Source organism: Carassius gibelio, chromosome B9 (assembly GCF_023724105.1).
Source record: "Carassius gibelio isolate Cgi1373 ecotype wild population from Czech Republic chromosome B9, carGib1.2-hapl.c, whole genome shotgun sequence".
In the NCBI taxonomy this organism is placed as follows: Eukaryota; Metazoa; Chordata; class Actinopteri; order Cypriniformes; family Cyprinidae; genus Carassius; species Carassius gibelio.
The window spans coordinates 16,207,075-16,224,265 of NC_068404.1; the positions used below are offsets into that span (position 1 = coordinate 16,207,075).

At 37.7% G+C, this 17,191-nt stretch overlaps 1 protein-coding gene across 2 annotated transcripts; it reads right to left on the reverse strand.

Annotated features, from left to right (window-relative positions):
- Positions 1-280: 280 nt before the first annotated feature.
- Positions 281-15,514, reverse strand: ints6 (integrator complex subunit 6). 2 transcript variants are annotated; one of them, XM_052565620.1, is made up of 18 exons: positions 15,041-15,501; positions 14,871-14,948; positions 14,322-14,471; positions 12,898-12,987; positions 10,468-10,651; positions 7,863-7,988; positions 7,138-7,286; positions 6,830-6,982; positions 6,563-6,695; positions 6,253-6,347; positions 6,020-6,130; positions 5,719-5,934; positions 5,336-5,462; positions 5,000-5,142; positions 4,745-4,916; positions 4,258-4,596; positions 3,822-3,915; positions 281-1,754 (listed from the first exon to the last, which is right to left on the reverse strand). In XM_052565620.1, the coding sequence occupies exons 1-18, from the start codon at positions 15,149-15,151 to the stop codon at positions 1,661-1,663; spliced, it is 2,565 nt and encodes an 854-aa protein (XP_052421580.1). In that variant the 5' UTR covers positions 15,152-15,501; the 3' UTR covers positions 281-1,660. The 2 variants fall into 2 exon arrangements, with proteins under 2 accessions (XP_052421580.1, XP_052421581.1); XM_052565621.1 differs by lacking the exons at positions 281-1,754; positions 3,822-3,915; positions 4,258-4,596; ... (9 more) ...; positions 7,863-7,988; positions 10,468-10,651 and adding an exon at positions 12,652-12,785 and having other exon boundaries at positions 15,041-15,514.
- Between the last annotated feature and the right edge of the window lie 1,677 nt (positions 15,515-17,191).

Consider the following 17,191-nt stretch of genomic DNA (forward strand, 5'->3'; position numbering starts at 1 on the left):
GCATATGCCCTCAATAAATTTCCTAAATTCCGATGGAAAGGTTTAGTTACCATCGGTTCACGGATCTTAGGAATAAGAACTCTGTCAAGTACTGAGCCACACATTTAATAACTGTTGAAATTTGTGAGATCTGGAACCAAAACTTCCCAAGTAGCAACTGTTGGTTTCATCAGTCTATGGTTTGGCAATAGAGGAAAAAAAAAAATCACATGACAAGCCAGTTCAATCTTTTCCCCTGCAAACTGATGGCTTGAAGTATATAGAAACACAATGAACATGGTAAGATTTGCAATCCTTTTTAATGACATTGTGCCACGGAGAAATTAATGACAGTAAAATGTCATTTATTTACATGACTATTCACAGTGTAAAATAGACTATTCAAATACATACAAAAAAAGGCTTTCCACCAAAACATTCTTAAATAATATTTTCAATGTCACCATGTACATATATACAGCATAATAAAAATACTTTTTAAAGAAGCCTTTCTCCTTTATCGGTAACATGTATGGCAAAGATTTGGTCCCTACATTAGGGTGCAGGGTCAAGAGAGTGAGAGACACAGACAGACCTAAATAAAAAAACTAAGGGATACTGATTATTTGGCAGTAATGTAGGAATAGCAACTTTCCATGTCAGTGAATAAGTGGCTCTTAACTCCATTCTGAATGATTAGGGATCAACTTTACAGTGTTTGAGTGTTTCTTTATTACATCCTTCTGGTTGTTGCTTCTGTAAATCAAATCTGGTTACTCAGTGGAGAACTGTTATTTGCAATTTTTAGTCAATAGAGAAAAAGTTTAGAGAAGTTATACAGTCCTTCCTTTTTCAAAGAAGTTTGTCATGGTTCTGCGGTCTGAAAACCACATGGCATGCCACAGAAGGTCTTTTGCAAAAGGCAAAACCGTTGCTTGGAGCCATGCTTAATAATACTGGGTGGATTAAAAATGAGTCTAAGAGGCAAATTTGTTTTTATGGATTAAACAAACCACAATTTTTGTGAAAGGAGAAAGAGCTTTTAAAGAATATTCATAGAATGTTCATCTGCTAACAAATGCTTAATTTTCTGCACCGTCATTCCTGAGATGAGTTATTTAACAAACCAATGACTTTGAGTGTGCAGGTCTGCATTTAACTATAAAACCTCAGTCACTCAAACCTCCAACTTTAAAGAATTGCTGGGTAACTTGCCTTTTTATTGGTGTAGAGTTATTGCTGATTTAGTTGCTTTATTAAGAAAAATCCAACCTAACAAATGTGATTTCCAGTAAATCGTCTTGTCTGATTAGACTGAATGCAGCAGTGAGTCTGCAGAGGTGCAATTCCCGACTGAAATGAAAGAAAAACCTTTATATTGGTGATCAGTGCCACGTGTCAAAATGTTGCAGGGAATACAAAAACACAAATGAAGTCAATGCCAACCAGTTCTCTTTTTGGCACATTTAGATGAAAAAAGAAAGAAGTGCATGAGTATTTGTTATAGAAAGGGCAACTTTCCCCATTTCTCCCAATCCTGAGGTTTAGCGACACCCCATCATGTCCTCATTTATATCATCAGCTTCAATACTGATAAAGACTGGAGACACACAAGTCCAAAGTAACATGACATAAATAGTGCAGATATGTGCGAGTCCTTCAAGTAGGACAGATGGAGTGCTCAGAGACCGTCCAGATGATTCATGCTGTTGGCTCTTAAGTGAATCTCCTCTAAGAAGTTCTCCAGCTGCTCAATCAAGACCCTTTTCTTAAACCTGCACACACACATATAACTTGATTAGTAATTAGAAAGCTTTGTCCATGAAAACAGCATGTTATATAGGGTAATTGGTTAAGTCGCAATATTGGATAATATTTCTGTTTTAAACCATGAAGGTGAGCCAATGGATCACACACAAGCAACGTGCAAACTTTGTGCAAGAGTTATGCCGGTGACCGTCTTAATCTCAGTCAATTCTCTTTATTGAAAGTGAAAGTAAAAGCAGAATGTTGACGCTTTCAGCATCTGACGCTGCATGTTCTCTCAGAGACGATGAGAGACTAATTTACTTCAACATATGCTGATAACGGTATACAGCTGTTTTAATTTATTCTCTATTTTGAATATTACAGTGAAAAAACCGCAAAGAAAAATTGTTCAATGTTTTTTTTTTTTTTTTTTTTTTAGTGGAAGTCAGTGCTGAGGAGTAAATATATAGCCCTATCTTTTGTTATCCTCAAAACGCATCAGTTATTTGGTAATTATTGCGGGGCAAATTAACTCTAATTTTAATTTAATAGGTCTAATGAAAGTAAAATCTCTAGCTATTGTTGCTACAAGATCCTCATCTTTAGATGCACCCCAGCAAGGGGAGGTTACCGCAGGGCAGACAGCACTTTCCTGTAACATGTTTGGGCTGACTTGTTGAGCGCAGTGGCACTGAGAACATCAAATTTCACCCACTTGAAGAGGTTTTATTTTCCAAATTTAATCGGATTAGTCCAAAAGTTTTTTTTATTTATTTATTTATATTTATATATATATATATATATATATATATATATATATATATATATATATATATATATATATATATATATATATATATATATATATATATATATATATATATATATATATATATATATATATATATATATATATATATATAAATAAATGGACGATATGATCCATATCACGATACAGACGCCACTATACAATATTTTTACGATGCAGGACTGCAATGAACCCAAGTAGAATTTAGTAAAACAGCTTTTTATGAAACACCGCATACTTTAGGGCCAGTGCTAACTATAAGCAGTTGACCTCTGCAATATGAAGGGCATCCATAACTCTACCACAGTACAATATAGGTAATAGCGTATGTTTAATGTTTACATTGGGCAGTCCCCTCCAGGTACAACATTGTTTTGTTTTTTATTTATAAGCCTATAAATAATTTACTCAGTCGAATAAATTTATATTGTAATGTCACAAATAAATATTAAAAATATCATTGTACAAATGAATGCTCTCTCTAATTTTTTTTTTTAAATAAGAGTTTTAAACTAATGCACTGTCTTCTGTATCTTAAGCACACACACGCTCAGTCAATCAGACATTCAGGAACAAACTTTTTAGGACTGCCCCGCATATTTTTATAAACTAAAAATAGCTACATTATCTTTCTCAATATGGAGCTGGTAACATCATTTTTTCTAAAGGAATTAAAGCCACATCTTCACTGTTAGAGAAATGTGGCAAAACGGAGGTAATTCATACGTGCACAGCCTCTCTCCTTTCTCTCGCTCTCTCTCTCATGTAGATTAACAGTTGATGAATTACAATGTTATAGAATATTGAAGTGGAGATCGCTAAACTAAGCTAACAGGTGTTTTCAGGAAACAAGCGTGTTTATAGTGGAAAGAGAGAGTGTGCACAGGGTTGCCAGGTTTACAAAGATAAGTAACACTTAACAGATATTTCCATAGTACATAATGTTTCGAGGATAACATCTCTTTATATCAGGCAACCCCGTCTGTGTTCCTCTGCGGCCAGATTAAACCTTGTTGTAGCCTACATATGCTCTATTCATTATTTTTTAGAAACCTTACAATCTTCCATTCAATTTAAAAAGGCGTTCTTGTATCCAAATTAAGCACCGTCTCCTGCTGTGCACGTGCCACAATATCAATACAGGGCCAGCTGCATCGATATTCGTATTGTCAAATCTCTGTGATGATACATCGTCGTATCAATATGAAGACACACTTTACACTCATTTAGACTAGAGCTGAGTTAGAGAATGTTTTAAAAATCAGCATTTGAATCTGAAGTTTACCTGGCAGCCTCTTTGATTATGCTCTGCAGAAAGATCAGACGCGTTTCCAAACTGCCCTGGATTTGCTTGAGGAGGTAGAAGATTTTCTCATAACCTGCATTAAGACAAAAGTTAAAAAAAAAAGATATTGGGGAAGAAGAAAGATTTGATATATGGTGTTATGAGCAATGCCAAAAAGCAACTAACAAACAACAAGAACAAATTCATTTCCAAAAGCCTGTAATATTCATTATGATGTAAAAATAAAAATGACAAATGAAAACCAGCTGTACATGTAGCAAAAGCAAGCAAGTGTGGCCAGTTGATTTCACAAGGCCCAAGACAAAGTGTTTGTGGTTGGTCACCCCTCCTGTGCTTATTGGACACCACCCAAGAAAGAGCATCAGTAGAGTCAAGTAGCAGACATCTGCACATGTATGTGTGCACTGCGACTCACGTCTGCCTGGCTTCCTGATCTCCTTGGTGATGAGTACTCGGAGTTCAGAGTTCAGTTCCTGGCTCTCTTGGTTTCGGATCATTTTCAGTTGGCAAGGGGAAGGGTAGCGGCGTGGGGCCTCCTCTTCACCCTCGCTGCCCAGAGAGAACTCACTATCGCTGGACTGGCCGTTCTCCTGCACGCTGTTCTCCTGGTTCTCGACCTCATCCAGCTGGAGGAGGTTCCTCTGCTGGATCAGTTCAGACTCGGGTGCAGGACTCGGCTCCTCGTCCGAGTCTAGGTTTGACTCGAGATGGTTGTTGATGTGATTGCCCAATTCTGTCTCATCATTATCTGGAGCTGTGTTGAATCAGGTATGAAACATGCATAAAACTGAACATTCAAAGTTTTGCTCACAGAATAGGCGTAAATGAGTAATGAAAGGATCTTAATTTCTGAATGACCTGCTACTAAAGTTTTTTTCGGCCTGTATGCGCTGGTTACTTACTTCGAGGTGGTGTTTTGGGAGGTGTATATGCTCGTCCCAGTCGAAGCAGAGGAGACATACATCGTCTGCGTTTGGGGACCCCGCCCCCAGCAGGACTGCTTGATTCTCCAGGACGTTTGCCTTTGCCTTGAGTGCCAGTAACGAATTCATCTGCCTCATCTACCATCATCGCCTGACACAGAGAGACAAAGTGATTTGCCTGAAAGTCACATCTTTATTATGCTCCTTTTTTGAAAGTAATAAATCTAAAGGCACCTTCTTGTCCAATTTGAAGGGGTTACCGAAGGTGTGCAAACGTTTAGGCTGATCGGGGTCTGCTTCTCTCAGAGGGGACGGGCAATGCTTCAAGAAATCCTGATAGTTGCCCATCTGAGCAATAGGAACGCTGTGCAGCTGGTCTAGAATAATATTGATTATAAAACATACAATAACATAAAAAACCGTACCATGTAAACACCATAACCATATCAGATAAAAAGGCTTACAATTCTTTTGGAAAGCAGAAGCTAAATTTAATTGAGGGAAAAACCCAGAAACTTGGGAAACTGCTCTAAGAAAATCAATAACCATTCATGGTTGTCTGAGCATTACCTTGATCTTGACCTTTCAGAATACAGACGCCGGCGTGCAGAAGGTTCCGCCTCATGCGGCTCAGCTGGTCTAGCAGATGAGATCTTGGGATATCATAGGGGTTCCGCAGTCCTTGCGGTTTTAATGCCTGTGCAAAAAGAGAAGGAAACAGGAGATAAGTGATCTGGATTCGGTGAGAACTGAACATGGATGATTTGCTCATCTGTGCCATATGTAAAGCACTCAAAAATTCCAGCCCTCAAAATAAACAACATTAAATATTAATCTCAGTAGGACATGATTCACATTGAGCAATGTCATGTACATCTTTGTGGATTTGACAGCTTGAAAACAGTACAAACATTGACAAGGTGTGCTGTATTTATGGTTGTATATATACGTACTTTGTTCAGAGCAGCTAGTTGAAAGCCAGCAAACTCCTTGGTGTTTGCCTCCATTGGCAGAGCTGGCCCATCTCCCATGATACTGTGCAACAGCTGCGTGAAATCCTTCCTGTGTGCCAGAGAGAGGGCGGAGCTTCTGCAGCGAAGTTTGATCCCACCTTCTAGTGCCGCCTTTTTTCCTACTGATGCACAAACTCTGTCTGCCTCGATCTTTGCCTGTGATGTACACAGAATAATATATAACTTCATGAAGCATGTTTAAGAAATAAAAACTATAAAAACTAAATATATAAGAACATACCTGCTGACTGAGCTTTTTGAGATAAGACACAACACTATAGCTCAGACCGTACTCCATGTTGTCAGCCAACAGGTTTGGAGCTCCCATCATTCTTAGTGCTTTCCGCAGGGCCTGTGTGAATCAGGATTAAGCAAATAAAAAAAATAAAAATAAAAAAATAACTTGAATGCATTCCAAAAGATACCATCACAATGTTATAGTGTCCAAAATGAATTACTGATTCCATTACTTACAGTGATATAGTAGGGCGGGACTGTTTTAAGATAGTTCTCAAAAGACTGTCGCCACTTTGCTGGAGGCTTGAACTTATGCACCGTAATCAAGTCATCTATAAATGATAAACAGAGTTATATATGACAGTCATATCCATGCACATTCAAAGAAAACTGGTGGCTAGTTTTATTCTAGTTTGGTGGAATAAATTAAACTAATTGCAAAGGTTTTAAAGACGAGACAGAACTAGAGAAAAAACCCACCAATTCTTTATGAATTATTCCTTTCATACCTCCAGATGATAAATTTGATTTTACTAATGAAGCTTACCAAGCAAAGGCAGCACCACAGGGTAGTTATAGGGCATGACAAACAGGTTGACACAGTTGAGAGCTGTGCTGGCCTTCAGATAACCAAACGGCTGGCCGAGATCTCCGTATTTAGCACTGTTACACACAAAAACCTGAGAACGTATAAACAGCAATTAACACTCATCCATAGCAGGAGTGCAAGTTAGTGCAGTCTGAGAGAACATGCAGCCTATATGTAACCTGACCAGTGTGTATAACCGTGTTTAAAGACTGATACGAGCAGTACCTGCCAGCAGGTGTGCGGTGATTTCCTCTCCAATATGTACTGAGTGAGTGGAGAAGGCTCTAGCTCGTACTTGTCAAAGGGCACTTTATCCACCACCATGGGCTCTGAATCAACACATGAAAACTTCACCTGCGGGTGAGCTGCACGTGGAGGCTGCAGAGGGACAGAGTCAAATGAGCAGACAGTGCACATGCAAGGCTTAGAAGTTTTCATTACACTAGAAAAACCAACAGAGCATATGCACATTACATTAAATATAAAACAGACTGAACAGATGGAAGAGCACACCGAAACAAGTTTTTAAATACCAAAGTAGGAGAGTTCTGGTCAGGCCAAAACGACTCTGGGATAGGCCAATGACCAACAGGAACACCAGTTTTAGGGTTGGGTCTGACATAGATCATCTTATGACAGCTGTGCCATGATTGAGGTCCATACTTCAATTCTATTGGGCAATCTGGGTAAAACAAAAAAAGTAGAGTCATTATTAATGGCCTGGTTTAAAAAATTTGTAAAGCAAACACTTCCATTTAAATATTTTTTTGGGAACCAGGATCAATGCTTTTGAAAATAAAGTAATTCTATCATTATAGAACTGATCAAATTATGACAAAGAATGTATGTTTATACTGTGTAAATTACATAGTTTTCTGTGGCTGAATCGTGTTCATGTTTGAATACTAAAATAGCCATTAGTATTATGAAGTATCCATCTATATCCACTATATACCCATATTGGTCACATTAAGGCCGACGATACACAGGGCAACTTTTCGAACAATGTTGCCGGGCAACTTTGGCTAATGTTACCGTCAAAGGGCAATCAGGTGAGACCCAGGGTTGACGACTGACCTAAAGTATCCATATAGAAATGTGTTACCCTTTCTTAATGGGAAAGTGCCCAAGAAACATTGCTCAAAAATAGTTGCCCGGCAAAATTGCTCAGAAAGTTGCCCCATGCATCATCAGACTAATATGCACTTTACTGAAAAACTACTGAAAATATAACTTCAAAAACCAGGACCACCTTTACCTTCAGTAGGTGGGGGATCAGGTCCAGTCTTCTCAAAATTAATAACCACACCACTCTGGATTTTTTGCACCAGTGACTCCAGACACTGGTTCAGCATTCTCTGGGAAAATACGCTGTATGAACGACCTAAACACACAGCAGAAAAAAAAAACACCATCAAAAGACATTTAGCAATTGTATCTGACGTGAGCTCTTCATAAGTGCTTACATGTAAATTTTATCCACTACTATTCATGCTCGTTTAACACACTGGTTTTAGATGAAACCATTTTTAGTGGCCCTTTTTTTCTGGCCAGTTCACTGGCAGGCTACAGCTTCCACATATGCACACACACACACACACACACACACACACACACACAGCAGAGCAGCCGCTCTATTGTGTTTAGTATTTTATCAGCAGGAGAGGACAGACGTTGTTCCTCTCTCTATAGTGGAGTTCAGCTTGTCTCCATTACACCGCTGTATTAGTCAGCACACGCAAGTCCAGCAGAATCTGCCCTTAACCACAAATCAGCAATTCTCTTCAATACACAATTCAAACACCATTTCACAGCACTTAAGCATTACCAGACAGGTACAACCTGACATTTACTCAGCAGGGCATGTAGAGCTTTTTAAAGAATGGTCTAAATTTACTCTGTAACCTCAAACCTATAAATATCCAATTCCAAATGTTATTTTAAATGCAAAAAAAGATAAATCTTTTAATCTTACACATGCTTGCTCATGAACAATTCTCTCTCAAATTCCTGCAAATTCTCGCGGAGGGGCTATATAGTAGGGATTAGGGGTGGGAATCTTTAGTCACCTCACCATCCGATCTGATTCCGAGAGTCACGATCTGATTCCAGAACGATTCTTGATTCCGAAAGATAATTTTAAGGAAGGTTTGAGTGGTGTATGCGTGTGAAGAACTGGAAGCAAGCATAATATGGGTGTTTCTAAAGTAAACTCCGCATTATCGCACATCTGGTTAAAAACAAAGTTTAGAATCGATCCAGAATCGTCAGAGTATGGCGATGCAATGAGGAATAGTTTTTTTCCCAGCTCTAGTAGGGATGTTAATAATTCTTGTTAACATTCGTTTCCGAAAAATTGTTCTTTTGAAAAGTTTGCTCACATAATCATGCAATGTCACTTTTACACAACTATTATTAAAGGGGTCATATGATGCGATTTCATTGTTCCTTTCTCTTTGGAGTGTTACAAGCTCTTGGTGCATGAAGATCTGTAATGTTGCAAAGACTAGAGTATCAAATCCAAAGAGATATTCTTTATCAAAGTTAAGACGCATTTTTATGTACGACCGTTTCATGAATCTAGGAGAGGAGGTAACTCTGACTTTGCAATGACAATCTGACGCTCCTGAATCAGCTACTGAAAGTATGTTTTCTTATTAAAGTATTTGCTATTGACTGTTCAGTGGAGATTTGCGCGTTGTGTGTGTAAGAAATTACTGCAAACACATACGAGCTTCATCACAGTGTCTGTCATGCGACTGTTCCCCTTTTGGGATTGAAATGATGGTAAAACTAAGGACATTATTAACCGTTTTTACATTTATTTTGAAAGATGATGCTCGGCCAATCAAAATGAACTGGGTCAGTTGGCCAATCAGAGCAGACTACAGATGTCGGAAGGAGGGACTTTGTAAAAGAGTGTTTGAGAGAGGCAGGGCATAGAGGATATATAAATGTATAGTATTTGAAAAATAACTTGTTTTTTTAACATTAAAGCATGTCAACATATTCTGTTACACCACATACACAACATAATGATCTTTAAAACATATAAAACCATCATATGACCCATTTAAAGTAGGGGTGCTCCGATCACGATCGGCCGATCATTAATGCGCATTGCGTCAGTAAAGCAGTTTTTTCTAATCAGCGGTTAATTCCATCAGGTGCGTGATTTCACATAGAGCAGCTGTTACTACACAGAGCCGTTGTTAAATGAGAAGATGCGCCAATAAATGCTGAAAATTAAGCCGATTTGCGCATCTCTATTAACAATGGCTCTGTGTAGTAACAGCTGCTCTATGTGAAATCACGCACCTGATGGAATTAACCGCTGATTAAATAACCGGCTTTACTGACTAGATGCGCATAACGATCGGCCGATCATGATCGGAGCACCCCTAATTTAAAGCACTGAATAATTGTGTGAAATACAGATGTTTTACATGCCTAAAACACATACATTTGTGAGACAAGAACTGTTGTAACCATTCACAAACTCATGGCTTCTGAGAGAATGGTTATTAGTGTGGACTCTGAACTGCTGCTATCAGCAAACGGTTATATTTCCCATTATACCTTTTATTTTTTATACTTTATGCAACATATAAAAAGCTACAAATTGTACCCCCATTTTGAAACCTTTAACAGAAGATGAAGATAAGAGTGCTCTCAGTTAAGTATACGGTTGGAGTAACTGAAGTGCCAGACATCACTACTATACGATCTCTTGCAATAGAACCACTAAATACATGTCCAGCAGACTTCATTTGAGTTATGAAGTACATTAACTTTTCTAATCCACACATTTGTCTTTTTAGCAATAAAATGTTCACTTGCAAGTAGTCAAAATGCATACACACCCCCAGTGACCTCACACATGGGCGTAATAGGGGATGGGTCAAGTGGAACTCCAGCAATTGGTTCAGGGTCAGGAGAGGTGTGGCCTGGAATGCGAAGCACTAAGGAGAAGAGTCGCTGATCCCACCGAAAGGGCTCTTTGGTCAGCTCACTGCCAGGCAATGGTGTTGTCAGGGGCAAATGTAACTGGCACAGAGAAAGAGAATGAATTAATTCACATGTCATCACATAAATGGAAAAAAAATTCTGTAGGATACATTGACTGTTGCTCATTTTATCAACTACTTTTAAAGATCTGCAAGTTATTCAGCCAAAAAGAACAACGGATGTTAGATAAAGAAAGGAAGCAGGGATGGAAATTAGCACCCGCCACCAGCCAAATGCGGGTGATTTTGTGTTGTGGTGGGTAAACTCACTTCACCTACCGTCCACCGTGGCAGAAGGTAAATAAAAATAGCATACCGTTTCACCCTGCCAGTGGACAAAAAAGTTAATTTCCATCCCTGGTGTGTGTACAACACGCAATTAAGTGTAATATCATACGAAGCAGCTCAGTGGAGAAAAGGTGGTGTAAACCGGGTTTGAAGCGGTGGCGTTGTTCCCAGTTCAGTGTTTGCAGCTGAAGTTAATGCCGCTGGTGGAGTGATATTTTTTTGGTTATTTAGAGTAGGTTTTATAGCACGAGCTCATGATATACAAGATCGCCTGAAGAGTTGAATTTAATCGCACACAAATTTCCACATACGGTCACGTCTCTGTCAAACCCCGGTAAGTTCATTCTCCTCCAGCATTCTGCAACATTTTAGATTATATGGACAGTATGGTTGCACAGTGCACTGATACTTCAAAAGTATCGCGAAATGAATTTTGGAAATGAAAAACGTCATGACCCCTAAATTTATTTGTATCAATACTTCAAAGAATGACTGCGTTCCAGATTTGTAAGAGACATAATTAATGTTGAGGTGTGCAATGCACGCTTCCAGTGCCTCCCTATGGATGTCTGCGTTTTTTCTCCTCGCGCATGCAGCAAAGAAGCAACAGCTGTCATGTGACAAACACTACAGCAAGATGGCTGCATTAGTGATGCACGGGTCGTCTCATAACAATGCGACAAAAACTGATTTGGCTTTATTAAAGTGTGTGCATAATCACATTAACTAAATAGTCTAAATAAGTTGTTCAGATGAACAAAGCACAAGGTTTTCTTGCATATTTTTAATTGTTTGGTCAGACAGTTCATATTATAATATATTCACATTGATAAATCGGGGATTAAACATGGAGTTATGTTCTGTTTGCTAAATATTAAAACAAGCATATGGAACTTCAGTGAACGAGAAATACGAGTCGGTGGATTACGTGAACAAGAGTGATTAGTTCACCTAAAAGATTTGTGCTCAAATGAACTATCACTAGTGCAACTTCATATAGCCTATATTAAATATTTGGAATATATATTTTCATATTTTATTAGGTTCTTTGATAAGGTAACTTACAATACGAAGGTCTAAGTAGCAACTTATGTTCCGTGATGTCCCTGATGCGCGAAAATCTTTTTTTAGATTTTGATATTTCATATTTTCTTTAAATGTTTAACATATGATGTACATATGTTAATTTATTAGTGCGTTATATGATTACAATGTTGTCTCGGTTTTAAAATAAAGCACAGCAATGATATTTGAGAGTGTTTTTTCCCCTTTCAGGAAAAGTATCAAAAGTAATTCTTGACTTGGTATCGGTATAGTAACAATAATTTTGGTATTGTGAAAACACTAATGGACAGTTTGTGTTTATCTTATTGTTTTTAACAGCATAATAAGCAAACTAACAAACTGTATTATCGGTCGCGTGTCTAATAACTGCTATCTGGGCGATGCATTTTATTTTTCAGTCTTCAAGTACTTTTTCAGAAGTTAGCTCTGTGGCTAGTAAGTTGTTACGCTGTTCATTTTTGTTTGTAAAAACAGCAATGTATCGCTACACATATTTGACAGCTCTGGCGTGACGAGACGCGTAAAAACGGTTCAGTGCAGTGCATCATCCGGTTGGGCTACGGAGTTGAGAGAATGAGCTACTTCAGCAAGAGTCGGCCGTTTCAAAACCTAGTAAGATGCCTAGATAGGCAGCATTTTTGAGCATCACTGAAAGGGAAAATGTCAGTATTTCATTGAGACTTGAGATTATTATTGTAGATCTTGTATTATAAATTTTCACATGCAGTTACACATTGTCGGTTTAAAACAAGAAAGTGGCTGTTAGATTTTGAAATCCACAAAGCACAGTGGCCGGTGGACAAAAAAGTTAATTTCCATCCCTGTTAGGAAGGAGTGAACTATATCAATATGAAAAGTTTAAGGGGAAACAACAAGGAGGAGATAGCAAGTACAAAACAAAATAGGAAACTCCCATACTGACAAATAACCCACCTCGTCGTGTACACCAGAACTGCTGGTCAGCTTGCTGCCATCAGTTATGGCCACAATGATAGCTGGCTCCAGGAAAAAAGGGTTCCTACCCTGCAAAAGACAAGACAATATAATCATTATAAAACAATAACCATGAAAAACTGAGCACCAGCAGTGGAGCTCATTAGAGAAAGGCGTAGCTTGAAATACACCCACTGTTTTTGGTGTTAACTATATGGGAGTTACACTGCTTTTATTACACAAACCAAAACATGGGCTCTGTTAAAAATAATGCACAATCAATCATTAAAACGCTCTGCTATTTCAGTTATTATTACACTTCATTATATCTTCAGCACAGAGAAGTTTCATGGATGAATTATTTCTCAAACAAATACGTGAACAAGAAACCAAGAAAGATCCATTACTAAGTATTCACAATAATATAATGAGAGAGTTTGGATCTAAATTTACCAAGGCAGGCTGAGATTTAATGACCCCATTTTTCTTGTGTCATGTCACTACATGGAGCTCCATTACATGCCAATAATAAACTTGGAAACTATACATACATACATACATACATACATACATATACATATATATATATATATAAATATAAATATAAATAAATAATCATGGCATATCAAAAAATCATTTTCTGTCAAAAAAATTAAATATAAAAGTCAAACAGGGACAAATGACTGGAGCAACAAAAAATAGGGTAGGGAGACTAGACTGTCATAGGAATTGTTTGAGAAAATCCCTAAAAGTTCAAATTCTCTGAAAAATTCCTGATCATGCAGATTCCTATCGCAATGGCTGGATCTCAACCTGGGAAAGCCACAGTAAATGTGAATGTTAAAAGGAACAAGGGCTGTGAAAAGTGAAGACAGTAACGTGCTTAAAAGTAATGAGAACATTTAGTCTCTGCATAATAAATAGAATCATGCATCATATTTTTGATGAAAAAAAGTAGTAGTAATGAAAATGTAGTAAAAATAATATTAACCTTCGATGAGTGATCAAAGTAACAAATAGCCTTCGTAGCATTTATCATAATATCTATGTGAGGTAATATTGAATCTATTGAACTTTCACAGCTCAACATGCAGAAATCCAAGAACTTTCTTAAAAAAAATAAAATTCTGAGAATACAAAACAAAGAACTGGAAAAATGTTCAAAGCATGCATGCAAAAAAAAAAAAAAAAAAAGAGCATTACCAGCATCTACTATAAAGACATGTTTTTCAGTTAGTTATCTTACAAATCTTATTTGCATCCAAGAAGCATTTTAGTTGTTACTACTGTGTATAACCAGGGGCTCATGGGATTGTGTTGGCACAGTGTGAGCCTATTGGGTGCTTATTTAACTGTGATGTGTTGGGGATGGGCTCATGGGGCTAGGCCATAGACTTTATACCAGTCCCTGGTTTATAACATACCTGTCCATAGTTGTCTATCCCCGAAACTAATCTATTGAGATTGAGCAAATCAAAAGCAGTCCGTAAAGACTGGCCGATGGATGTCAATCCAACTGCTTGCAGGTTCCTCAGCTCAGTCATAAAAGTGGCGTGACTTTCCTTCCACCCAGCCTAAAATATCAAGACAAAGAAATGTATTAGTTATGCCTTTTAGGAGTTACTCACATCAGAAGTCTAAAGACAGACAGTGTGATCTGAATTTTGCTTAATGTAGAGGGCAGTGAAGAGTCCTCCCTCTCTCTGGGTGAGAAAACTAAGTTATGTTATCCCCCCGGCCACATCTCTCTTTTCTCAAGCGCGCACACACAGAGAGAGAAAGAGAGAGAGAGCTCTCTGCTGCCACACTGAACAAAATGTCGGCCATGTTTAAACACAAGAATTCATGCTGGACAGAATGTGTTCACATTACAAATTTAGCCGTAGTATTTTGAAACGCAAACAGACGAAGCGAGCGCTGGAGTGTCTGGAGTGAAATAAATCAGGTTTGGAAGAAAATAAAAGAGTTTGTACCTTAATTCCAGCCGGTGCTTCCTCGAAACTCACTAACATGTATCTGTCTCCCCTGCTGGCCGGATCTCTGCTCCTCAGCTGTGGAGAAAAGCGAACGGAAACGCAGGGTATTTTTTTTTTTAAGTTTTCAGTAAAGTGAGAGTGTGAAGCAGAGGGGTGTATTCATTTACCTTCAGGAAAGTCTCAACTGCTCCCTTCGCTATGTCCAGATAGCTAGTGCCCAGATGGGAGCGCTGGTTCATGGAGGCGGACGTGTCTATCAGGAAAAGTAACACGGGCATTGTGTTGATAATCGCCCCTTCTACATGGACCGAATGTCAGTGCAAGCGGACAAATGCAGAGCAATCTTTTGTTCGCCTCCTGTCGCTGCTGTCAGCACGCTGCTAGCCGGCTAATGCTAACTGACTCGCGCATTCTTTCTGTCAGAGTGTGATTGTAGTTAGTGTTAAAAGAGCGATGCCTTGTAAACTTAAGCAAACCTCAGACCCTGGGGGGGAAAGGTTGTTGATTTACAAGGGAAACGGGTGTTGTTGCTGTAATTTGAAAGAAATGCCTAACTTTTATCATGGTAACTTTCTGTTTAGTTTACGTCCATGATTCTCCTCACTCTGAGGTCTGCTCGCGGGCTGCGGTGGTTTTATTCTGCGTTCAGCGCTTGACTCCGCCCCCTGAGCGCTGCGGAGCACTGTGCGTCAAAACGCCTCACCTGATTGGCACCTGAAAATAAGTGATTAGCATATTCTCTCGAAAAAAAGGCTACCAAAGGAGCATGCGCATTTGTAGACCTAATGTTTTTTTATTATTATTGAAAAAAATTATAGGCCTACATGCACTTACGCTCAAATCTTTATACAATGAACATTAAACACAATGCATACAAAACAAGGAAAAAGGAGAAACGCCTGCATTAATAAATAAGTTAAAAAGGGCCAAATATAAGAATCAGGATAATTATACAGTCTTTAATAATCAACTATGCAGCCTTACTTAAGCCGACAAAACCATAAAGTTTTTGTTGTTGTTGTACATTTGCATTTATGAATGTCAACTTGCTCAGAAATAAAAGTAAATTAATTAAATGAATTAATTTTTAATTCTCCTGTACAATATTCTGTATTTTAAGTAGAAAGCTAAATAAACGCAAAGTGTTTTTTTGATAGTTATTACAGAAAGCTCATTTTATATTTATGCTTTTTACATTTTTGTAATTAATTATTTGTAGGCTAAATAAAGATAAATCTGTTTATTAGATTAAATGAGTTTTTGTTTCTTTTTAAAACCTTATGTCTAATATAAACCCTGGTAATAACCACACATTTCCCAGCAAATCACTTGTCAATTCAAAAAAGAGTTCCAGTAAAACTCCCCTTTGAAAAATTATCCGTTTTATTGTTATTTTCTAACAGAAAGAAAAAAAAAACTTTCTCAGATAGGTCATGCATTAATATTTGTTATATATTATGCTAAGCTGACATAAAAGACTATCTACATCCATAGTTTTTTGTTTGTTTATTTTCGGGGGGGTGGGGGGTGGGGGGGGGTATTAACAATACATATCTATGTACCTTTATATTAAGAGAAAGGAGCAGTGCAATTACGTATTTGATGTACACACACACACACACACAAGCAAGCTAATCAAATTAGGTGCTGGTACTGTGCGTATGTTATTTCAAATCCCATATATTTCACAGAGTTTATAACAAAGACTATAGAATGCCAATAATACTAACTGGCAATCAATCAACTGGCAAATAAATAAAGAGTCTATTCTTGATACATTTGCTGCTTTCATTTACTGGTTATAAACCAAAGTCCTTAGGTTAGGTCTGAGTATTAGCACTTTAACATGTAACCTACCCAAGCAATATGAGGAATTTCTAGTAATAATAATTATTATTATATAGTACATAAAATTGCATGTTTATTGGTCACATAATCTGCAAAACCATGTGTCATAATATGACTGGTAAGGAAGCCAAAGAAAATTAAAACTGGAATGCATAAAACTGGAAATAGTTCTGTGATGTCTGTCTACACATGATAAGGCCAAACTATAAATAGAACAATTTCCACTCTGTGGTTTTGTTGTTGAGAACATAGTATTTATTAAAAAAAAAGTATTCAGAAAAAATAAAGAAAACAATATAGACTTAACTGACATATAGTGTTAATTTAACTGTTTCCGTTGAACAAATAGCATAGTTTTACCAAATTTATTGCAGTGAACCTTTGTTCATGCACAAATGTCAATCAACTGGATAAATGAAATGACGTTCAACTTCCGGTTCTACAAATACAGTGTTCGTCAAAGTCAACCA